Source organism: Malus domestica, chromosome 05 (assembly GCF_042453785.1).
Source record: "Malus domestica chromosome 05, GDT2T_hap1".
Taxonomy (NCBI): domain Eukaryota; kingdom Viridiplantae; phylum Streptophyta; class Magnoliopsida; order Rosales; family Rosaceae; genus Malus; species Malus domestica.
Genome location: NC_091665.1, coordinates 27914447 through 27938713, shown reverse-complemented (window position 1 = coordinate 27938713; position 24267 = coordinate 27914447). Strand labels below are relative to the sequence as shown.

The window sequence follows — 24267 nt, the reverse complement described above, 5'->3', positions numbered from 1 at the left end:
ATTATAAATTTTAATAAAATAAATAAAATGCATTTAATAATTAATTAAAAAGAGTTTTGAAGCTGCTGTCAATTTTGTCAATAATGGTGAGGGCTACAAATCCATGTCATGCCACATTATATTTTGTTTTTCGGTTGAAAAATATTGTCGTTGCCATTTATTAATGTTAGTACTAATTTGAATATTTTGATTTTTTTTTTTTGGAGACTCCCTAATAAGTGATTAATTTGTGATACAATGCCCAAACTCGAGCCAATGGGCCGAACAATAATTAGTCTGAAGTCTATAGGGCTGAGCCCACTCGAGCAAAAGAAAACCCTAGTTCCTGCTAATTTTCTATATAAATACTACGATATCAGAGAGATTAGCAAGTATCGTCCTGTGCAGGGTTCCTCTTCTTCTTCTCTTCCGCGGCAGCTCCCGTCCGATTCTAATTCCTTTTCTTTCCTCCATAAATCCCTGCCGTCGCTTCTTCGATTGTTTTGATTCGATTTAATCTCTCTATTTATTTTATCAAATTTTGCTTTGAATTTTTTGAAAGGGTAAGCAAGTTCAGCTTCTTGACTGGGTGTCGATTCAACGATCCAGCCAAATGAATTACAAACCTTGCGAAATCCAAATCGGCAGTAGCACTCGCCTGAATCTGACTTCCTCCTGATTCTTCAGGCCCTTTTACTACTGTCACATCTTCTTTTCCTTTATTTCCCCCAATTTAATTTATAAAGTTTGATAAATAATTAATAATTATATTAAGCAAACGCACTCTGTCCCTAAACAGTCGATGTTTTGAGGCAATTTCTTCGTTTGCAATATTAATCGAGTTCTAGTTTTTCTAGATTATCCAACTACTCGCCCATTATCCCTATTACTTTGGTTGGTTTTGTGGGCACATGGTTGGATTACACTTGTTTTTATTTTCTTAAATTTAATTTGATATTTTCTGTAAATTGAATTTGATTGATGAAGAAAATGATGAAAGAGATGTGAAAGGGTGATGATCTATCGATTTAACATGATCAGAATAATATCTCTTCGCTACGTTCTTTCTGATTCTAAAACAAATAAATAAGGGCTACTATTTGGAATTAAAACAAACAAGTTCTAACACATTCTTTGCACGCTAAAAATGGTGGGACTAAAAAGATCTTAGACTTTGGAGATTGGACTGAAAATAAAGTCTCACTAGAAGTTTCTCATTAAGGCTCAAAAAAATAAAGGAAATTTTAAGGAAAAATCATATTTTTACATTAAAAGATCAATTTTGGTACTGTTTATTTTACCTTTTATTTTGTTCTTATCGTTAAAATTCAAAATTTTCAAGCTATTTTCATTAGTTTTCTTAAAAATAAAACGGAGTTGAACATAATTGAACTCTTAAGTAGGTATTATGTTATATAAACAATAGCTAATTGGAGATGGAAGATTTGAATGAGAAATAATCTTTAGACACCCTCCCCTTGGTTATGTTGTTTACTTTTTATTTTCAATTCAGATGAAGTAACCTTCTATTTAATAAATTCAAATGAAATAAACATGACCCTTCTTTGGAGAAGTAACCCTTTACTATAGTAGTGGAAATGTGTTGTGTCCTTGCATGATAGCGTGGTTCGAATCCCATTAGTAGCTAATATAACGTTTAACTTATTAACATTATCGTTTTACTCAATAATAATAATAATAATAATTCAAATTAATTAAATTTGCCCGTTCTTTGGAGAAAAAGGGTGTTTATAAATCACTTTATATTTGAATTTGGATGCAACGGGACGACCACTTTACTTTATGAGTTCGTTTGAAATTACTTTTAAAATTGTTGAAAACGAAAATATATGGAACAAATTTTTAGTAAAAATAAAAGTGAATTTTGAAAAGATACTTTAAGTGCTCTCTACAGAAATCACATAACTGGTGCTAGTGCTTCTTGCACGAATCACTTTAAGGGGTATATTCAATTGAGAATTTGAAAGATTTTAATGGATTTATAAATCCATGAATTTTTATGGAGTTTAACTGATTTGTAGATATTTCAAGTAAAATTTTGATTTAATTTCCTTGAAATCTCATCGGGAGAGGTGAGATTTGTGAATGCTTAAAATACACTACAAAATCTCTTGAATTCCCCTCTAATTCCTCAACTTTTCTAAATTCTTTAAATTCTAATTCTAATTTAATACAACTGAAATGTTATAAACTTCTTTAAAATTCTAATTGAATACATCCGGATTTCTAAGGATTTTAATAAACTATCTTAAAATCCTGATTGAATACACATTGAATTTCAAAGAATCACTTAAAATCTTGATTGAATACTCTTGGATTCATTAAAATAATTAAAATCCCTCAAAATCTCAATTGAATACACCCCCTAAGTGTTTTTGGAACCCTATAAATATTTTTTTTAAAAACGATTTCGATTATTTTAAAAGTAATTCCAAACGATTTCAAACCTCATTTTTTTATCATTGCAAACTAGCTTAACTCACGTCCTTGTTACTGAGTATGATAATTGAATGATAGTTCAATTTCACCATAAAAAACCAAGCTAGCTTTGATAATTACCCAAAACTCCATTCTATATTTTGGGCATGCGCAAACCTACGATCTGCACAAAACTTTTGTTCAAACAAAAATGCAACCTTTGAATCACCAAAAAAATAAAAATAATAATGAAAAGGGATTAAAAATTTTAAGTTTTAATGAAAATGATAAAAATGTGTTGTAAATGAATAATACCATGATAAATGTGATTTTTTATTAAAATGAACAGTACGGAAATCTTTTCGTTAAAATTTAAAAAAAAAAAAAACCCTAAAATCAAGTCTTAATTCGAGAAAATACGGCGCCACAATTATAAACGCAGCGCCGCAAAAACGGCGGGTTTCATTCCAAACGACTTCAAACCAATACCCGCGTTTTTCAACTGACAACGTTAAAAACCAAAATTTTAAGCCAATCAATCATCAACGTACAAACGTTTGACCCTAATCGATTTTTCACCTCCTTTTTCCTTGTAACAACTCCGTACAACTCCCACCACAAATTCTCAGTTCGGTACTAACCAAGTTTCCCAACCATTTTTTTCCTCAGGGTTTTTTCCCATATTTTCTACCCTCCATTCCTCACTTCTTCCAAAAATTGAAATCTTTCTTACCATTTGGGTTTTTTTTTTGCTGGTTCCTCAATATCCCGATCGAATTTTGAATCGTACTATTTGGTGGTGATTCATTATTTTTTTTAGCAATTTTAATGGACAGGGCGGAGGTACGGCGGGTTTTCCAGATGTTTGATCAGAACGGGGACGGGCGGATCACGAAGAAGGAGCTGAGGGACTCGTTGGAGAAACTGGGGATTTACATTCCGGACAAAGACTTGATCCAGATGATTGAAAAAATCGATGTCAATGGAGATGGGTTCGTGGACATTGATGAATTCGGGGCGTTGTACCAGACGATCATAGGCGAGAGGGACGAGGAGGAAGACATGAGGGAGGCGTTCAATGTGTTTGATCGGAACGGAGACGGATTCATCACGGTGGACGAGCTGCAGTCGGTTTTATCTTCCTTGGGGCTGAAGCAAGGAAGGACATTGGAGGATTGCAAGATCATGATAAAGAAGGTTGATGGTGATGGTGATGGGAGGGTGAATTTCAAGGAGTTTAAGCAGATGATGAAAGGTGGTGGGTTTGCTGCTTTAAGCTCAAATTAGCTAGCAGAAGCATTATTTTTCATGGTAGTGATTTTCGATTTTCCATTCTCTCCTTCTACACTCCTCCCATTATTCGCCTTCGAGTTTATTCGATCTAAGGGATACAAGGGGTGCAGGAGGGGAATGCATGGGGAGTACGAAAAGCATCACGTTGTTGTTGTTTTTTTTTTTTTTTCAATAGAGAAGGAGATACAAAAGAAGAGCAGCCTTGTTGTTTAGAGGTTTAGAGGCCTCTCTCTCTTGTATAATTTCATTTTTATTTCAAAAGAATGCAAACTCTTTCATTTCTTTGATCGGTATCTTTTCGATATCTTTGAAATCTTTGAACATTGATCGTAGTAACTTTTTACTTCCTGCGATCCAACGAATTGAGCCAAAGTATGAGAGCGATCTAAGGTGGACATCTCCTTCATCTTTTGATGGAACCAATTTTTCAACCTTCTCGTCCAAGAATATAGCAACTCCTTGAACTTTACCAATTACCTTGTTTCTAGCCATAAAATTGGCGATTTGGAGGAAATGCTCCTCTTCTGCCTTCAACAAGCACATGTGTCGCATAAGATCATGGATACGGCAGGTTTTTATCTTCCTAACTGAACCTCGTTCCCCACCTTCAGCCACACACCTTTCGACCAACTCTGTTAAGCAGTTATATGCTATACCTTCCATGGTTTCGACTGAACTTTGTCTATGTTGGGCTAAAGAAATAAAACCTTCTGGTGTCCATAGGTTAGCCAACTTATTCACTGGAATCTCATAATCCTCAGGAAACTGACCTACTAAATAAAGCAAGCATGGCTTTAAATGATACGGTAAGTCGTCATAACTCAATGCTAACAGCCACGTTGCACCTGTGTACTCTTCTTCTTGGCCTTTGCTTCTCCTTATGTTTGCATAAACATTCTTATTATGCACCGCATCCCACTCGTCAACTGTGTTCTTAGTAGCTAGAAGTCCTGTGAGAAGAATATTGATGGGACCATGTTTTTCACACCAAGAGAAGGGACCATATCGCTATATATATACTTGTAGTAGTTCCTTCCTCCCATCAAGAAAGGAGTTATCACCAGTTACATCTTCAATGTAACTGTCCGATTCAAATTAATTTGAATCTCCTTAAGTTTCCCTCCAAGTCTTAATTCCGGAAACTGCATTATTACATTAGTTAGGCTAAGTTCAATATATATAACTCACTTAACTTATAATATTACACTTGTCAAATGTTTGATGAAACTCACATCAAGTTTCTTACATGCAACGCTACTGCTCCTCTTCGTTTCCTCGTATGGAAATGCAGCTTTCAAGGAGTCCCATGCCTCAATACTGCAAATATCATCAAGAACCGCCAAACATCTTTTATCTTTCTGGAGAAGACAAAGTTTCTTGGCTATTTCAGCATCACTCATTCAAGCGATTTCTTTTCTTTGCTCACAGGTAGCAGAAATGAGTTTCGTTAAAATCTCTTGCCAAACATTTCTCACTTGAAACTGTTTAGATATACACACCCCAAGCAAAAGAGCTAAAACTGCATCTAATTTCGTTATGATGGTAAATCTGTTTCGCAAGAGTGGACTTGCCCAAGCCACCCATCCCCCATATAGAAAGAACTCGGAGGCGGTGATGTTTATCTCTTACCAAATGCAGAACCAACTCCTTGACACTCTTCTCTAACCCGACAACATCACATTCTAGGTTCGCCTTAGTTGTTGCTTCCTCTCATTAACGTGTAACCGCTGCTCTCCCTTATGTCCCTTATGTTGTGAGCCTGCAAACTACTCAACCTCAAATGAGAGATTTGGTTGTAATGTTCCCAATTTCTGACCCTATCTCATGAAGATTGACTCCTTCAATCAAGATGGAACGGAACCTTTTCATAAAACTCTAAACACCTCCTCCTTTCCTCTTGGAACTTGGAAGTCACCTTCAAGGCAAAGTTTTCACTGACATCCTCCAAATTATAAGCAGCATCTCTAATTTCAGCAACCAAAACACGTATTACTTCTTTATCTCTTTGTCTTGCATCTGCATCCTTCAACAAGCCCTGCATCATTTTTAGCTCGGTTTGTGCAAGCTTAACTTGATCGCCAACTCCGCACAGAAACTTGCCTCCTTAATTATGAAGTCACCAAGCTTTTCGGCCACAAAGGAAACAACAGCCTTAGCCGTATTCTCCACCAAAAGAAAATTGAACCACTAAACCAGACTTAATTTGTTCGTATATCAATTCAGATTGATGATAAGATCGATCGATCTTAAGCAATTTGCATATAAGACCTTAGAATTTGCAACTAACCTCCTTAGATCAATTTTTATTCATATAATCAAAGACTAAAGAGCAAATATATACATATAGTAATCACTAAATAAACTGTTTCATTTGATCTCGATGTGGGTTGCATGCATCACATGGAGATAAAGTCCAACGTATCTCACATCTATCTGGTTGAAATCACGCTCATGCTAGCTTTTTCTATATTTTATCTAGCTTTCATCGTTTGCTCTTAAAACTAAAGAGTCATCAAAGTGTTGATAAGAATTGCTTATAGTTTGTTTTAGTTGTTTTGTAAATTGTTAGTTTGGTTAAGGGCATAAGTGTAATCTGTTAGAATGCCCACAATATATATATCAAACTTTGTGTAATTATCTGATTGTATTGAATGAAAGAAAGATATTCAGTTTCTATATGGTATCAGAGCTTTCCTTGATTTGTTGAAGATAATCAGAAATTGACTGTGAACCTTTCTGAATGGATTGGAGACGAGATCGTAACTGATGAATGTGAGCATCAGAGACTCCTCCAAAGCGCTGCTCAAGCTTGATCCATAGATCCCGAGACGACGAGACACCAACAGTGAAAGGAATCACTTCTTCAGACAGAGTAGAATTCAACCAGATGAGAAGGTTCTGATCTTTCTCATTCCAAATGTCAAAGTCGGGATTGATAGAGCGATCAGAAAGAAGAGGTGATGGACAGACCTCAATACCATCAATGATGCCAAGGAGCTTATACCTGCGCAGAATTGGAGCAAATAAAGCACGCCAGGGGAGATAATTGGAGCGTTTGAGTTTAATTGGCACCATACTTCCAATGTTTTGGATCGTTAGAGAAGCATATGAAGACGAAGACATGGCAGAATTTGACGAATTAGGGTTTGGAGCTTGCACCGACTCAAGAGGAGAAGACGAATTTGACGGAGTCGCCATGGCTGATTGCAGCGAGAAATACACCAAACAACAAGATCGAAGCGACAATCGAAGAAGAACAATGAAGAATCACAGCAAAATTCAGAGAGAAAGATCAGAAATTGGGAGCGAAAGCGAAGAGGATCGAGAGAGAGAAGGTCGTGAGGCGAGATGAAAGAAAGATATTCAGTTTCTATAAAAACATCCATCCAAAATGAGATCATGAGAGACATCTTCAAGTTCATGAGCCAAAAAAGATTCTCAAGTCTTCATAAAAATATTTTACCCTAAATTACTAACTTTATGCCATTTATTTTTTGGACAAACAATAGGTACTTTATACTAAATTCATCTAAATTAAAGGGAGGTGGAGGGTTTGAACTCAGGACACAATGATTTGAACCATATCCATCACTTGCACTAAACTTTATACCACGGAGTTAAATACTTTGCTATCTCGAACCCTCTAAACCTAACATTATCTTCTTGTCACATTTATTTTCAATAATCCTATTTAGGAGTTTTTTCTAGTATGCACACATGTTCATCGAATGCATGTCATACACTGGTGTACTCCAATAAAATTTTCGCATATTTAGAGAAATAAAATTTCCTTAGGGAGGGACATCTCTCTCTCTCTCTCTCTCTCTCTCTCTCTCTCTCTCTCTCTCTCTCTCTCTCTCTCTCTCTCTCTCTCTCTCTCTCTCTGGGTTTGTCTTAAATCTTCGAAAAGAAAGTAGGTCATAAAAGGTTTTTGTTACTCGATTATTTGAGACATTTTAGGTCGAATATGTTACGAAGTTGACATTGAACATGTGTGTTGGAAAGCAAATATGTTGCGGTTGAGGTTGTGGGTGATATTCTTGCAGATTTAGGACATTCTCTATGTTCTCCTAGATTGTTTCATGACCACTTTCTCTCGCTTAATCCTTCATCAATTTTGATCTCTAGGAGTTGGGGTATATATGAGAGATGATGTATGTAGATGTTTTTGGTAGCTCTTCTTTAGCCAAGAAAATAAGTAAATTTGGAAGTCCAACACGATTAAAGTGAATTATTTCATGTCTCATGACATTACCAAGTCATGTGTGCTTATGGTATTGGTTGCTAATTGATGGAAATGGTACGATAAACCGTCAAGTTAACTTATGTTATGTGACATTTCATTTCAAACGATTAAATTTAAGTTGAACACTTGTCTGTGATGTGTTGTCGCATAAAGAAGCCCAAACTAAGATTTCCATGATGGAGGAAAAAAAATGCAATGGTATTATTTTTTTCCCTCAAGACAATAGGTAAATAAAAGTAACTATTACAAATGTGGAGAGGGATATAATAAACAAACACCCGTTCAGCTTCTTATTCCGCTGTTTAATTTTGATTATTATTTTCACTTCATTTATTCAATTTATAAATTAAAAAATTTAAGTAAAAGGTTAAAATGAATGTGTGCAAAAAATCACTTTCCATTAAAAAAAAAAAGAGAATCTTAATGAAACACTTTCGGTATTGTTCACTTTTAACGTTAAGAACATTTTTATCTTGAAAAGTCACTCCTGATACTATTCATTTATACCTTTATTTTGTTATTTTCATTAAAACTAACATTTTTAAAGATTTTTCATTAGTTTTCTTAAAAAATAACCCTGGTAAAATCACAACTTACAGAACAACCACCCTAACATAAATACGACGGCGTTTTGGTGCATACGCTGCTGGTTCTCGTCGTCCCAATTGGGGTTAATGGCAACACGCCAGAAAACACATTGGAAGAAATTCAGTTGAACCTTACCACTACCGAGCTCCCAAACGTTGGATTTTGAGAACTTGGAATTCCAGATGGCCTAACTCGCCTTCTTTCGGATCCTCCAAACAGAGGATTGCTATTTCCTACCGCAGCTCAGCCCCAATGCAGAAACTGGCGCGGCCGAGCGTTTTCCGGTCACTGCGCCTTCTCAAATCCCACAACCACCCCAAAATATACCGACCCAGGTACCCTCTTTCTCCAAATCCCAAAAAGTAGTGAATTTTCTGTGATAATTGCATTGAAATGTATAGCATTTCATGTTTGGACCTCAAAATGCAGTAGCTTGGGTGATGTTGTATGCAAGGTGTTCGATGAAAAGCCTGTGTGGGACGTGGTGGGCATTGCAAGGTTTCCGTTGGAGTGCCAAAAATGGGTTCATTCGGCTCCGTGTGTTAACACAGAACACAAGGCTGTGGAGCCATTGGAAAATTCAAAAGACGGCGCGGGTGCTGAGGCCACTGGTGATGGTAAAGTGAAGAGGAAAAAGCTCAAGGGAAAAAGGGCAGTGGTTAGGTGGCTCAAGTTCTTCAGGTATAAGAAGAAGAAAGACTATGAGAGAATGACTGCTGAGGAGAAAATTCTCCACAAGTTAAGAAAGGTAAAATAATCTGTACGTTAAGAGTTGCATTGGGTTTTGATTTCGTACAAGTTATCTGGCAATTTTGGAGTTTTAAGCACATCTCTCAACTGATGTTTGCATGACAAAGGTAGCACGATTCTGCGAAATGTTTAGAGACTGATGAAAATATGTGATTTCTGTTTTTGCAGGCTCAAAGGAAAGAGGAAAGGCTTGTTGAAGCTCTCAAAAAGATTGAGCCCTCGGAGCCATCGGAGACAAACCATGATCCAGAAATATTGACGCCGGAGGAACACTTCTACTTTCTGAAGATGGGTCTCAAGTGCAAGAACTATGTGCCCGTTGGTAGACGGGGGATATACCAGGGTGTGATTCTGAACATGCACTTGCATTGGAAGAAACATCAAACTCTGCAGGTGGTGGTGAAAACATTCTCACCTGAAGAGGTTAAGGAGATTGCTTCTGAGCTGGCTAGATTAACCGGAGGGATTGTGCTCGGCATTCATGAAGAATACACGATAATTATGTATAGAGGGAAGAACTATTCTCAGCCTCCAACAGAAATCATGTCACCTAGGGTCACTCTCTCCAGGAAGAAGGTTCGCTTATCGTCTATTTTTTTCTAAACTTAGATCTTTCGGAGAAATTAGACTTTTAACTGTCTCCACTAGAACACTGCATGTCAAGCGCAAGCCGAGTGCTTTTTAACTCCATATTTGAAATTAATTTTGATACTGTAAGCGCCTCGTTGCTCTTTTCTGATAAACATTTTAAATCAATTCCTGATAACATGACAATCAAGTCCTTTGCTTGCTTCCTCATGACCGGAAAACTAACAAGTTTTCCTTATATAATGTTCGTTTAAAAGATCCATCAGTAAATAAAACACAAATATACAATGATATGCACGTATATGTTCGACAACATGGTTAGACTTTTGACAGGTGTTGAAATTAAAACTAGGTTCCCTGATCATATACTGAAGCACTGTCTGTCATTATTTGTTTTCGTGTTTTCCCTTATGTTCTCTGCTCCTTCATACAGGCTTTGGATAAATCGAAGTATAAGGATGGTCTTCGAGCTGTAAGGAAATATATTCCAAAACTTGAACAAGATCTTGAGTTGCTTCGAGCACAGGCTAAAAGGAAAGTAGACATCAATACAGATTACATTGAAGAAACGCAAGAAACTGCTACTGAATCTACTGATAGTGTACACTCTGAGAGCTCCTCAAAGTTGAAGCTGGAGGCTTCAAATAAGGTAAAAGAAATGATGGATGGGAGCAAGGAACGCTTTGAGGATGACCTTTCAACAGATGTGGATATAGCTTCAGACTCTGAAGATTTATCCGATATTTTTGATACTGACTCTGAGAAGGAGTCCGAGAAGAAGGCAGAGCGACCTCTGTATTTGGAAGAGTTTGAAAAGTTTCCAGTTGAAGGTGATGGTGAACCTGACGATTTTGAGGATCACCTGCGTCAAATATCTAGGGACGCAAAGAAGGATAAATCCTTGGACGAAGATGCTGACTTGCCAAATTTTGATGAAGTTGATCGAGTATTTCTGCGTGCTGCTTCACTTTTAAAGAAAAAAAGAAGATGAGACACTTGTAAATTGCTTATGATCACAATTCGATGGTTAGATACTTGCACTTTTTTTAGTCTCCTGCTAATTAGATACTTGTGATTTCTAGTTAAAGGTAATATTTGATTTCAAGGCCTATTCCTCCCAAAATTGAGCAAGAGTTACTCTCAAAAATTAAGATTAAAATGTCCTCAATCCTCAACTTCTCTTATATTATGTATCTTACTGTATCTTCAACTCTATCTACATCGACTCGTGTCTCTTGTTACTATATTCGCTTCCATATCTGTAATTCCAGTGTTTAATTACTCAAAATATTGTTTTTTACTTCAAGGATATAGTTGTAACTGTGATTCGGGAGGAAGAAACTTTGGTGTTCAACAAAAGCATATAAAATCTTAAAGGCTTCAAGGTAGGAGGAAACTGGGGGGGGGGGGGGGGGGCAGTTGTAGAACCACATATCGGTATGGAATTTGAGTCTGAAGATGCTGCCGAGGTTTTTTACGAAGATTATTCAAGGCGTGTTGGTTCATCATGTGTATAGATCAGTGTCGGCGATCAGATGTTGACAAGAGAGTTCTTTCCCGTAGGCTATCCTGCAATAATCAAGGAGGGCATTCTGTAAAAGCTAGAGACCGAGTCCTGTCAGTTTGAAGACCACGACCTACGAGAAGAGAATGTTGTAAAGCAATGATGCTAGTCAAACTTAATGAGTCTGGAAAATGGGTTGTTACAAGAGTTGTTAAGGACCATGCTCATCCACTTATAGCTTCTTCCGGGAATTCTATGGTAAGTTCATCTAATCTAAATCCAAGAAAAAAGTAACCATTGCTCGAATCTTGATGTGATCCTTGATTAATGGAGTTGCAATTATGCCTGTTACTCTTCTTATCGAACTTCTAAAGCAAACATGATTGATTGAACTTTGCTTATTGACTGTGTTGTTGAAACTAGTAATATCGATTTCAAAACCGTGGTTTATGTACTTTTTGATCAGATCTAAGGCAAGTCTGTCTAAGGTGCTTTAGATTCTTCATCCCTGCTATAACTAGCATGGTTCCCATCTAATGTAATTGACTAGCTTATCTACGAATGAATACTTTCCGGGTTTCCATGCAATGGAGTTACACGCGTTTTGTTTTCTGATGTTCCAGAGAATTGGATCATATTAGTCAGGATGGGAGTATTTTCCTTTTCTTTTAAGACGAAGAGTCTTTTATTTAGGTTGTTTCATTATTAGGAAGTATGGTTTGACAAAGGATCTGAAAGTGTGCATCGTTAAATGATTGCAGAAGTGCATTACCTGCAACCTCTGAGTCTGATTTTCTTTCAAATAAACATTCGCAGGACGCAAAGGATATGAAGATTGCGGAACTCACTATGGACCTGGGGCGTGAAGAGCAATTATGTGGACAATACCATGAGCCACTACTTACATTGCTGAATAATGTTGAGGAGGAGACGGAACTGATAGCAACGAAAGTTAGAGGAGTCGTTAACCATGTAAGAGAATTTGAGACTGACGTTGAAGAGCTTCCACAAAATCAAATGGAGGCTAAAGTTCGACGGCTTCCTCCAAATCAAACGGTGACTGAAGTTCAAGGGCTTCCACAAAGTCAATCAGGCCACAATTAGAGACAGAATTATGGCTCTGTGCATGAGGATTCGACTGATGTTCTCCTGGAGAGTATTCTGACAGACTAACATACTGTACAGCAGAAATGTCTTGAAGACTTGAACCATAAAAATTTAGTGAATCGAATGCCCTTCAGGCAAATAGTTGCTTTGGACTCCCATTGTGCTCGGCCGAGGCCTTATTGCTGCCGTTCATAATTTCTTTAATTTTCTGTTTTCGGTCCAGGTATTTTTGGACCCCTCTTACTGCAGATACTGCACAACTATGATCATGATGCTGATAAAGTCTGATATAAGAATGCCTCGCATTCTAATTTTCGGGGCAGCGTGCAAGACAAGAAGCAAATCGAAGTGGATGAACATTTCGTTTAATCGAACGAAACAAACAATGAAAGTTTGTAGAAGAATGTTGGATTTTCATTGAACCGTAGAATAAAAGAACTTCTCTATTTGTGATAAGAGGAAATTAATTGTAATTAACACTGTACATTATTGGATGATGGAGCTGAATGGTGAGTAATTCACTGAAAATCCTAGTTTTAATCTCCAATGCTATCTACGAAAGGAATGTTTTTGCATTTCAGATTCAACTTTTCTCACATTTTCGACAATAACTTGTATCTTTCCAGACAGTTCTTCTGTTTCCGCCTCAACATTGTGCATGAAGCTTAGTAATTTTTCTCGATAAGCTGCACATCGTTGATCCTGATGCTCCAACTCCATTGTAAGTTCCTCAATTTTCCGATCCTTATCACCCTGCAATCATCAACAAGCAAATTAGTCAACTGCGGAAACTGAACTGAGTCAAAAGTATTGAGACCTATTAAAAATAGTAAATATAAACTCAAAAGATCGCTATCATAGAATTCTAAGGTTGATTCATGAACAAATTCGAAAGTCTTCCAATGGTTACTTATTCCAAACTCACCCTTCCTTATTCTCCTTGAAATTTTTTTCGTCGGTGGTTCATTCAACAACTGGTGAGATATCGGGAAACATGCTTTCATGCATGTCATCAAAGAACCTTACCTACCATGCCCTAAGACCCACCATGATGCTTCATGTAGGGACCATGACGAAATCATAGATAGCTCATTAAAGTTATTACTGGAGTAGATCTACCATGCATATCTATCTCTTGTTTCTTTACCCTTACACAACATAAGTTTGCCGAGTAAGTTCTAACGTGTGAAAGAAAACAAAGGGCAAAGAAATTTAACTATTGTAAACGATTTGGAAAGACGATAGGCAGAGTTAGTTTTGAAAGATCACTAAATGATTTATATGGGAGAGAAACAAGTGGGATATAATCAAGCAAAAAACAAGAAACAAGTGGGATAATCAAGCAAAAAACAACGACCTCGAAAAACATTTGAAAAGGGAGAATATTAATACTGAAGTTAAATAATATAAGGATGCTCACCTCTGTGCTAAAACCATTGGCAGTAACGACCAGAGGATGATTATGATCCTTTACAAATCTTGTAACAACCCATTTTCCAGATTTTTCCATCTTCACCAAGATTGTTGCCTTACAACCTTCTCGTGCACTAGGTCTAGGCTTTTTCTCAGGTCCAAATTTTCCCGGCTGGTTAGGAGAAAACCCTTGTTTGTTACACCCAAGCCGACGGGCAAGAGTTCTCCCATCAATTCCTGATCGACGACGCTGCATAACACGGACAACAAACCCGACCTGTCTGGCATAGTCAGCATAGAATTTCCTGGCGGCATCTTCGGAATCAAATTCCATACCCACATAAGGTTCCGGAACCAAACCTCCCGAAGTACCTACATCCATCTCCACAGCACTGTCTACTTCTGCCTCAGCTTCCTTTTCCAAATCTACTGTCATATAACATGTAACAGAATCCATAAACTTTTATTTCAGGCAGATTACTTGCGTAATTTGTCATTGAAAAAAAAATCTAATACACACTAAATAAATCTACCCACGCATTACTTTTACTAATCAAGCTATCAACATGCAGTTTCAAGCAAACCGCCCTGATCTTTGAACAACATCATGAAGTTTTAACTTTTTTAAAACTTGGGTCATTTATCGCGCCGAATTTTTGTCATAGAAAACCGAAAAAATACTACTTAAACTCAAAACACAAATCCTTCATGAAATTGGACCAACAACCCAATATTTAACATCAAGAACAAAAATGCAGATAGATAAATAAAACCCAAAACAATCCAGATAAGCATAAGCTCTCACAGCCGCACACATCTACGGAATGCTCAGTTCAATGGTGGTATATAATTTTTTCAAGTGTACGAAATCACAAGAGATCTGAGATATAAGTTTCTCCCTTCCCCACTTTTTCTCACCAAGCAATGCTTTGCATGAGCTAATTTTCTCGAGAAAATTCAAAACATTTGCAAGGAAAGCCCAGTATTTACTGCCATTTAAAGAGACAAAGATATCGGATTGCACAGATTCGTTATAATCATTGAATAAAAAAATTAAAGGAAAAAATTGGAGTTGAAAGAGTGGCAGAGAGTGAAAAAAAAGTAAAGGAACTTACTTTAATAAAAATCGGGAAGTGGGTAATCGAAGAAGTTCGGAATGGAATTGGAAGCTGAGGATTTTGTTGGTGGGTTTCGTGGACTGATCCAAATGGAAGAAGATGGAGACCGCTCAGCAGCTGCAGACGAAGACGAAAGGGACTCAACACTTCTAACTTCCAAACTCAAAAGCAACTCAGCAGTAAAATTATTTTATTTTCTTTTTACTTTTTTATTTAAATCTACTTTTGGTGATATGGGCTCATGATTTATGGGAGAATCTTGGATTTGGGTTGGGCTGGGCTTTACTCACATGTCAGAATTTTTTACTTTATTTTTTATGTAACAATATCTTTTAAGGAAGGAGATTGGTTTAAGGTTCGTAATGAAATCGTTTAATGATTCGATCCGGAGTTTGCTATTTGGAAGAGTCAAATATAAGACTTCTTGTTGATACGTGAAAAACAATGTCACTAAATTGTAGTACTTGTGACTATAAGTTTTAAAATAAATTAAAAACTCGCACCAAAAAATATATGAGGAAAAAAAAGGTCAAATTCGGTTTAAAACCAAATTCCACCAAAATTACCAGTTATTTATTATTTGAATTAAGTTTGAATATCATGATTAGTTTTCATATGTAATAAAAGGTTACCTAAAGGATTAGTTAGTGATTATATATAAGTAACATAATGATTTTGCAATTTACGATATAATCTAAGGGTGCGCTTATTGCACCGGACTATTTCGAACTAAACTAGTTTCAGGGATTAAGCTGGATTGGCACTAAACTAAGCTAGACTAACTTAGTGAAGCGTTTAATACAACGTCGGACTAAAAAATTGATTAATAACAAATTTTAATATATATTATTTAATCCAATATATTTACAACCAATTCATTGATTAAATTTAATAAATAAAATATCACATCCCGAGCTCAACTCCGCCGTAGCACGATATTGTCGGTTTTAGGCCCTAACCACGCCCTCATGGTTTTGTTTCTGGTAACTCACACGAGAACTTCTCAGTGGGTCACCCATTATGGAATTGTTCTCTCGCGAACTCACTTAACTTCGGAGTTCTGATGGAATCCAAAGCCAGTGAGCTCCCAAAAAGCCTCGTGCTAGGTAGAGATGATAATATACATGTAAGGCTTACAAGATCCACTCCCCTGGGCGATGTGGAATGTTACATAAAAAAATTCTGTTGTTAATATTTTTTATCAAATGAATTTATTTTTTGTTCAAATTCTAAGTAATTAATAATAAGAAGAATACCATGAATTTTATTTATTCAACAATAACAACAATAACAAAGCCTTTTTCCACTAAGTGGAGTTGGCTATATGAATCCTAGAATGCCATTGCGTTCGGTTCTGTGTTATGTCTTCCGTTAGATCCAAGTACTCTAAGTCTTTTCTTAGAGTCTCTTCCAAAGTCTTATTAGGTCTTCCTCTACCCCTTCGGCCCTGGACCTCTATCTCGTAGTCGCATCTTCTAATTAGAGTGTCAATAGGCCTTCATTGAACATGTCCAAACCACCGTAACCGATTTTCTCTCATATTTCCTTCAATTTCGACTACTTCTATTTTACCTCAGATATTCTCATTCATAATCTTATATTTTCTCGTGTGCCCACACATCCAACGAAGCATCCTCATTTCCGCTACATTCATTTTATATACGTGTTGATGTTTCACCGTCCAACATTTTGTGTCATACAACATCGTCGACCTTATTGTTGTCCTATAAAATTTTCCCTTGAGCTTCAGTGGCATACGACAGTCACACAACACGCCGGATGCACTCTTCCACTTCATCCATCTAGCTTGTATTCTATGGTTGAGGTCTCCATCTAATTCTCCGTTCTTTTGCAAGATAGATCTTACGACGGTCACACAACACGCCGGATGCACTCTTCCACTTCATCCATCCAGCTTGTATTATATGGTTGAGGTCTCCATCTAATTATCTGTTCTTTTGCAAGATAGATCCTAGTAATTTTTTTTTATAGAAGCTTAATTTATGCTTGAGAGTGTAAACAATTTTTTGATTCGTTCGCAGTAGGGTCCATTGACGAAAAGATCATATATTTTTGGTAAGTATTCTTTGTAGGCTTATCAGTACACAAAAATTCCAAGTCGCTGCCCTTGATGGAGACCACGCCGCTGTCGTCCCAATCCAACTAACGTCTTCATCGCCTTCGTAGGCTCCGACGTTCTTGGCCTGCAATATTCCTTCAAGCGCACTGGGTGGCTTACCCACCAATGGGTTCACAAAGATCCCGTCAATCGTGCGTAGTCGACAAGTCCGAGGTTGAGTTCGAAGTGTAGCAAATGAATTCAAGGTTAAGTTCGAAGCGTAGTGAAGCAAAACAGATGGCTAGAGCTGGACGGACGGTGGTAAGAACGAGGTCTTCCTCAGTTTGAAACTATGGGTTCGGGGTGAGAAGAGAGGGAGAGAGTGGTGGTGGGCTGGTGGTGTGTCTCGGTGGAGTTGGTGAGTTATGGTGTGATGGTGGCTGTCGGTGCTCAAGAGAACCGAGAGCAGAGAGAGGATGAGACGGAGCAGACGAGGTATTAGTAATCCCATGGGTATTTGGGGGTTTCGCTAAGAACTCCTAGCGAAGGAGTTTGTCCATGCGAGTCCTTTTTAGTCTCATTGAACATAATCCAAACAAACACAGCACTGGACTAATAGTTAGTCTGGTCTAGTGACATTTAGTGAGGGCAAACAAACACCCCCTAAATGTATTACCAAAGACAATGAATTACTATAAAAACTCTCAATAGTTCAACCATTCATAGGTTAGGTCTAGAGGTTTGTATAAGCCTTTGGAGGTTTAATTTGTAGTTCTTTTTCACACATTTTCATCAAAAATTGAAACAAAAAATCATCGACAAATTTTATAACCGGATAAGTCAAAACTATAGTTTTTTTTTTTCCTTTTTTGAAGAACTCAAAACTATAGTTTATTGGAGATGTAACGAGACTTTCCCTCATCACCCGGGTGGTGAAATAGGAGAGAAGAAACATTCCATAAATGGAATTATAGAATTTAGAATGGAAGCCATCGGCTACTTGAGTAAAGCGGCTAGTGAGATAGGGAAGGGAGAATGAAGTGGTAGTCAACTTCTATGTGCTTATAGTGGGGAATAGATCTTCCCCATATCTATTTTCACATCCTAACCGTTCATCGTATATCGTGCAATCAGTTTTCATTAGGTACTATTTGTGTTTAATGTTAAATAAAAAAAGTCAAATGATTTCGGACCTCACGATGCATGCTGAATGATTAAGATGTGAGAATTCCTAAGATATCCACAATTTAGAATCGGATGGAATCCAAATTTCTTAGAGTAAGCACGAAACACAAGATTGGCCGCTGAGTGTGTAGAGCTAGCTTTATCAAGTGCACAAGAAAGTGCCTCTAATAGATATCATAGTAAGAAATACCTAACAGTTCAAAGATAGTAAGAGTGAGTACTTGTACTCTACTTTAGAAAATAATGTTTCATTTACGACATTTAAGGGTAAATTTAGACAAAATAAATTTGTAAACTAAATTTTATAAAACCGATGATATGCAAGTTAACGATATGTTATTTACTAAATTTACAAATTAAATAATAGCACAATAAATTGGAAGGTCCTAGCGAATATATAAGTCCATACGACCTTTTACAAAATTTCCAAAAAAAATTCAGAAAAATAAAAAAAAGGAATCCGTAGAGGAAGATGCATTTCTTCGCCGCAGTGGATCATTCACCTGCCAACACCCTGGACTGGAGTTCGAGCTCAAACGCTTCAACCGCCCGCCACCTCCCCAAAACCAGAAGAACCAAAAAGGAACGAACTTTCTGCTTCCTCTCTATTGCAGAAGCCAAGCAAACTGTTGGGTCGCGATCTCTCTGTCACAGCAAGTGAGTTAATCATTTTATCTTAGCATTTTCACTCTTTAATTTCCTAATCATTCCTTAATCTGCACTCACGTTAAACCTTCGATTGTGTTGTTTGTTGTTTTTGGAATTTCCTTTATCTGTTTGGATGCTGAGAAAAAGTAGACAACTATAAGAGTTGGGTAACTTAGAATTCAGTAACCCCAATCTTGGGTTGTTCTCAGTTTTCCAGTCTGTTGTTGGTATTTTCTTGTGTTTTCTCGGCAGCCAAACATAACCCAGGTTATGTTTTCCAGTGGATAGTTGAGATATAGATGTGTTATTCTGCGTGTGTGATCAGAATCATTACATTGGTAAAATATTTTAGTAGGGTTTTATTTGGTTACACTATGATGTGAGACTTTGCACAATTCATTAGGTAATCGAAAACTAGTTTGGTATAAAAAATCGCATTTTTTCTTCGCAAAATTATTGTTTTGCTTGAATTTTGGAAGGTAGAACCTTAGATGGAATCTTATCACAATGCTTATTTGGGCAGTGGATGATGAAGAACCTTCTATAAGCAAGGATGAGGACGTGTTAGAGAGTTCCAATAGGAAAGAGGCAGTCACATATGAGGGGAACTCGGATACAGAACCATTTGTGGGTATGGAGTTTGAATCTGAAGAGGCTGCCAAAGTGTTCTATGATGGATATGCAACACAAGTGGGCTTCATTATGCGAGTCGATGCCTTCCGGAGATCAATGCGTGATGGTAAGGTAGTTTGGCGGAGGCTTGTGTGTAACAAAGAGGGATTTCGCAAGACCCGAGCCAAAAGAACTGAGAACAGGAAGCCTCGAGCAATCACCAGAGAAGGGTGCAAAGCGATGCTTGTGGTAAAGAAAGACAAATCAGGAAAATGGATCGTAACACGATTTATAAAGGAGCATAACCATCCACTAGTAGGTACACCTGCAAATGGTCGCCGCAGTATGCTTCTGTCTCAAACACCAGTGAGTGCTTCTTATCTGCATCTTTGAGTTGCTCGCTTATAGGTTTATTTTGTAAGACAGATGCATTGTGATATCTGTTAAAATAGCGGTTTATTTTGTTTCCTTGTGTTGGTTAAGTTAATCGATTATCTAGTTTCTGTCCGTTGTATATTTGAAATTGCATCAGATGGTCTAGTCTCTGTTGCCTGCAAGTGATTTGGAGCTTTTGCAAGCTGGAAAGTTACTTTTGCTAATGCAACCCTGCATTATATTAGTAGGGATTCTGGTTAATTGGATGAAGTTAGCAGATGCCCCTTGCTTGAAAAGGTTCCCTGATGATATCGTTCTTTTGGTTTTCCTTGTTTGAAGAATGTAGTTCATATATTTCTCAAAGGCGTACTAGGCAACCCATTTTTTGTCACCTCCAAATTGTTAAAACCAGTTTTGATGTTCAATCTAAAACTCAGGACCTGTTTGATAACCATTTCGTTTTTAGTTTTAATTTTTTGTGATATATATGGTGGAGAAGTACTTGTGGGAGAAAGGGAAGGAGAGATAAAGAAGGGTGAAGGAAGGAGGGTGGAGGAAAGGAAAGGAAAGGAAAGGAAAGGAATGACAAAAATGAAAACTAAAAACAATTTTGAGTTGATTTCACTTTAACGTTTTTGTTTTCATATGATCTACATTTCTCCCTCCTCCCTCACACCGCCTCCCTTTATCCTTCTCCATTCCTTATTTCATCCAATATACTTTCCCCCGGTCTCTAGCACAAAAAATAAGAACTAAAAGCTAAAACCAAAATGTTTATCAAATGGGTCCTTAGCTTTATTAACTTACTCAAGAAGTAATAAAATAATTAAATAAAGACGTTTTAATGGTTTCTTTTGTTAGTAACTGTTCTTAGAATTTGGACAAGTCCCCTCGAGTGCTATCTGTAATTGCTTGTCTGGCCGTTTTGTGAGATGTCATAGGTGTCTCGTTTCTGTTCAGTTTGAGTAATAATAGTTTCTTTTGGTATTGTGCTTTTAGTTTATAACTTTATCGTGGTTACAGTAAACGTTTTACATGTAGGGTTTGTGCTCTAATTTACAGTGGTTACAGTAACGTTTTACATATTTGATCAAGGCTTGTTAAAGTCATCTAGCAGATACCCGACGCATGTTTGTGAGGGCAGGGCAGGGGAAGAGTTCTTTGCATTATGCCACCATAATATTTCCCATAGCAATCGATATTTACTATTGATTTGCTTTTTGGTTTGTTCCAGGACGAAAAAGATGTGAAAATTCGGGAGTTGACTGCTGAGTTGCAACGTGAGCGAAAGAGGTCTGCCAACTATCAAGAACAGCTTGATATGGTTTTGAGGCAGATGGAAGAACATTCCAATCACTTGTCGAGAAACATTGACGCTATAGTCCAGAGCGTGAAAGAAATTGAATCAAAGAGGGTAGCACCTTGAAACGGTTAAAAGGCTGCTTGATTGTTTCAGCTCCTTTCATACGCTATTCCCTGTATTCAAGACTTAATTTGCAAATGTGGGTCTGGTCAGTTGGTCAAGGCAATGTGTCTGCCTCTTGCATCTGAGTTCAAATCCCCTCCCCATAGATTAGATAAGAGTAGTTTAAATTATCATCTTGTTAAAAGAAAAACTGAAGATCTCAGTTTTCGGTTGAGCACAAACTAAATTATCCTGTAGTTTTCGTTCTTTGTTTTTTGTTTTTTAGTTTTTCGGTTGATTTACCCTTATTAGGTTGTACAAATAGCATACGTATAAGTAGCAAGTTCTTCTAACTCCATAATCTTTTGCGTACTCTATTATTTTTCTTCAATTTCATTTTAATTTAGCAAAGTGATTTTTGACCCTCCCGTTATCTCGCTCCTCCCTCTTTTTCTAGCCATACGACTCAGAGTAAATCAAGGACACAGACAAAGGGAGGAGTGCAGAAGGAGACAATGAGATATGAAATTCACTTCCCTTATTTCGCCTCCCAATCTATCTCGTCTCTCTTATCTCTTTCTAATCTATTTTATCTCCAACATTCATGGTTATTTATTATTATTATTATAAATCGAGAGACCTGAAAATAAAAATTGAAATGAGATAATAATTTCGCTTCTCTAGTTGTTTGTGGAAACTCCAGTCCCAAAGTCAAGCACGAGTCCGATTCGAGTAGAAATGTTCAACAAACGAAAAACAAGGGTCTCAAACGCAAGACCATATCGGGAGGTTGAAACGAGTCCAACGCAACTGATGAACATGTCAATCCGAGTTCATATAGATTTATTACGGCTAAACAAGCTCCCAATCGTCCCCGGTGCTCGCACCCTTGGCGCACTAAACAAGCTTCTTCTCGGCACCCGTTGGAGGTTAGGGGGCGGGCATACGACTTCTTGGGGGTTGTCATGTGCCGATTACAATACCGACCAGCGCACCGCCCAATATTGCTCGTAGACACGGTTGAGGTTCCTAAATGTCATCCGTTATGCTATTCGGCATACAACGAATAAGCAAGCCAATCATAATGCTGGGTCCCGAGGTCCCGACAGTGAGAACCTAGTTCAAACAAAAACAATTAGCAACTGACACCAAAAACCGTACTCTAACATCATCTGATGGTGTCGTACAAAATTCAACCATATTTTGCTTCAGCGACTAGTTCGGATGAAATGACGGCTTTGTTTTCTCAGGTAAGTTTGTAATGTGATCGAAATCAATCATAATCTAATCAAACATTCAACACCAGCAGCAACTGGATAGAATCAGTGGATATTGCAACGGGATGCTATCGTGACAATATCTTAAAACATTAATGCGACCGAGTGTCCTACTCCACATGACAACGCATGTGTGACTGGCTGTGAGATCACCACAAGGTCATCTCCAATGTAGGTAAGTTTCCATAAACCCTCATTACAAGTGTCCAACCAACATTACCTTAGTACTCTAATGAAGCATATTCTATTCCAAGTTGCCATATTTTAAAGATTTCACTCTCAACCAAAACAGGGTCACCTAAAATCTCAAACAAAGAAAACCTCTCAGCAACAGAATCCGTGCAATTCATAGGGAATACTGCCACACTGACATTCCATTATTCCAATATCCGAGACAAAATATATACAAATTTCATGATATCGAACGAGAAACTTAGATAAATATAAAAGTGGATTCAGCAGCTAGTGAAGAAAAGCATAAACAGCAGTAGAAATATAAACCAAAAGAGCCGTCGTGACCAAAACAACAAGCACCGCCACAGCATGGATGGCGGATTTGCTGCCACACGACAGCAGCCCCAGCCTGATCTGGATCACATTCACCATCGACAGCACCAGAAACACGCAACCCAAGACCGATCCAAAAGCCGACCCCAACATCCCGAATCTCAACACCTTCAGATTGATGTGACCCCGGAACGCGTCCTCTACATTCTTGCTGTTGAGCAGGTTGATCGCCAACTTCAGTCCCTGCGCCACCAGCGATGAGAACAGGAAGAAGCTGAAGGAGACAACCTCGAACACCAGCAGCTTCTTCGCCACGTCGTTCCCGGCGTCGCAGGATATCCGGTTTGCGAGGCTCCTCTGCCCTGGAGTCGCCAGAGAAAGCCCCACGAAGACGGCGATGGTGAAGAGTGAGTTCACGTTGACCAGGCCGTCCAGGGCCGTGACGTGGACGCTTGTTGTCGACGATGATGACATCACTTCCCGGCAGTCTCGGGTGTTGCTCTCCCTTGGGTAGTCGTCTGATCTGGAAATCAAGAGAAAAGACACAAAAAGAATAATTTTTCACTTTCAGATGTCAAATTGTGAAGCCGAAATCTTGATAGAGAGAGGTTGTATGCCGTACTCATCCATGGCGTCGAGATTGTAATGGTGCTTGGTTTATGTATTTCTTTATTATCTTGCTAATGTTGTTGCTTGCAGTGGTTTCTGTTTGTTTCTTGAGAAGATGGAAGGAAAGGGGAGGGAAGGCGAAGGGGAACAGAGGAAGATGCTTTTGCTTCTTGTTATTGGATTTTCGATTTTCTCTTGAGCGAGGTTGGCTATATTCTTATGTAATCTTCATTTTCTGTTGCCATTATGCCCCGTTGTCAACTGAAAAAAAGGATCAATAGAAAATCATTTTCTTTTGGCACTATGCCTCGTTGTCAACTGAAAAAAAACGATCTATAGAAAATGTGGGATTATGCCCCGTTGTCAACTGAAAAAAACGATCAATAGAAAATAAAGTCGTCTAGTTAATTATCGTAGCTAGATAGATGGTTTTGTTGTGCTAGGATAGCACCAAACCCGTTGGAACCAACTCAAGCTAACCCACAGGAAATTTATCAAATGAATTTGCAAGAACAAAATATGAAAGAACACCAAGATTTTAACGAGGTTCCTCAACAGTCAGTGT

General features: G+C 37.8%; 6 protein-coding genes and 1 non-coding gene across 14 annotated transcripts; 5 read left to right on the top strand and 2 right to left on the bottom strand.

Annotated features, from left to right (window-relative positions):
• The first annotated feature begins 961 nt into the window (after positions 1-961).
• On the top strand, positions 962-1057 carry LOC114825308 (small nucleolar RNA R32/R81/Z41). The gene has a single exon (XR_003773950.2). It is a non-coding gene; the product is annotated as a small nucleolar RNA R32/R81/Z41 (small nucleolar RNA).
• Positions 1058-2961: 1904 nt separating this feature from the next.
• On the top strand, positions 2962-3993 carry LOC103420352 (calmodulin-like protein 3). Its single transcript, XM_008358414.4, has one exon. The coding sequence runs from the start codon at positions 3247-3249 to the stop codon at positions 3703-3705; it is 459 nt and encodes a 152-aa protein (XP_008356636.1). The 5' UTR covers positions 2962-3246; the 3' UTR covers positions 3706-3993.
• A 4512-nt stretch (positions 3994-8505) lies between these two features.
• Positions 8506-11281, top strand: LOC103445518 (uncharacterized CRM domain-containing protein At3g25440, chloroplastic). Of its 4 annotated transcripts, XM_029102408.2 has the most exons (5): positions 8506-8880; positions 8975-9293; positions 9464-9871; positions 10317-10909; positions 11191-11281. In XM_029102408.2, the coding sequence occupies exons 1-4, from the start codon at positions 8798-8800 to the stop codon at positions 10872-10874; spliced, it is 1368 nt and encodes a 455-aa protein (XP_028958241.2). In that variant the 5' UTR covers positions 8506-8797; the 3' UTR covers positions 10875-10909; positions 11191-11281. The 4 variants fall into 4 exon arrangements, with proteins under 4 accessions (XP_028958241.2, XP_028958238.2, XP_070678615.1 ...); XM_029102405.2 differs by lacking the exon at positions 11191-11281 and having other exon boundaries at positions 10317-11051; XM_070822514.1 differs by lacking the exon at positions 11191-11281 and having other exon boundaries at positions 8589-8880; positions 9000-9293; positions 10317-11051.
• Positions 11198-13069, top strand: LOC114825126 (uncharacterized). The gene is made up of 2 exons (XM_070822517.1): positions 11198-11645; positions 12204-13069. Exons 1-2 carry the CDS (start codon positions 11547-11549, stop codon positions 12489-12491), a joined length of 387 nt encoding a protein of 128 aa, XP_070678618.1. The 5' UTR covers positions 11198-11546; the 3' UTR covers positions 12492-13069.
• LOC114824884 (protein FAR1-RELATED SEQUENCE 5) lies at positions 12887-15212 on the bottom strand. 3 transcript variants are annotated; one of them, XM_029102410.2, is made up of 3 exons: positions 15023-15212; positions 13915-14336; positions 12887-13247 (listed from the first exon to the last, which is right to left on the bottom strand). In XM_029102410.2, the coding sequence occupies exons 2-3, from the start codon at positions 14287-14289 to the stop codon at positions 13044-13046; spliced, it is 579 nt and encodes a 192-aa protein (XP_028958243.2). In that variant the 5' UTR covers positions 14290-14336; positions 15023-15212; the 3' UTR covers positions 12887-13043. The 3 variants fall into 3 exon arrangements, with proteins under 3 accessions (XP_028958243.2, XP_028958244.2, XP_070678616.1); XM_029102411.2 differs by having other exon boundaries at positions 13915-14333; positions 15023-15203; XM_070822515.1 differs by having other exon boundaries at positions 13915-14896; positions 15023-15152.
• Positions 15213-18697: 3485 nt separating this feature from the next.
• LOC103420350 (protein FAR1-RELATED SEQUENCE 5-like) lies at positions 18698-21578 on the top strand. Of its 3 annotated transcripts, none has more exons than XM_008358412.4 (3): positions 18698-18926; positions 19441-19895; positions 21139-21578. In XM_008358412.4, coding segments are annotated over exons 1-3 (648 nt in total). In that variant the 5' UTR covers positions 18698-18925; the 3' UTR covers positions 21331-21578. The 3 variants fall into 3 exon arrangements, with proteins under 3 accessions (XP_008356634.3, XP_070678613.1, XP_070678612.1); XM_070822512.1 differs by having other exon boundaries at positions 18715-18926; positions 19401-19895; XM_070822511.1 differs by having other exon boundaries at positions 18715-18926; positions 19397-19895.
• Positions 21579-22931: 1353 nt separating this feature from the next.
• On the bottom strand, positions 22932-23972 carry LOC103420351 (uncharacterized). Its single transcript, XM_029102403.2, has 2 exons — positions 23716-23972; positions 22932-23616 (listed from the first exon to the last, which is right to left on the bottom strand). Exons 1-2 carry the CDS (start codon positions 23721-23723, stop codon positions 23049-23051), a joined length of 576 nt encoding a protein of 191 aa, XP_028958236.2. The 5' UTR covers positions 23724-23972; the 3' UTR covers positions 22932-23048.
• Positions 23973-24267: the final 295 nt, after the last annotated feature.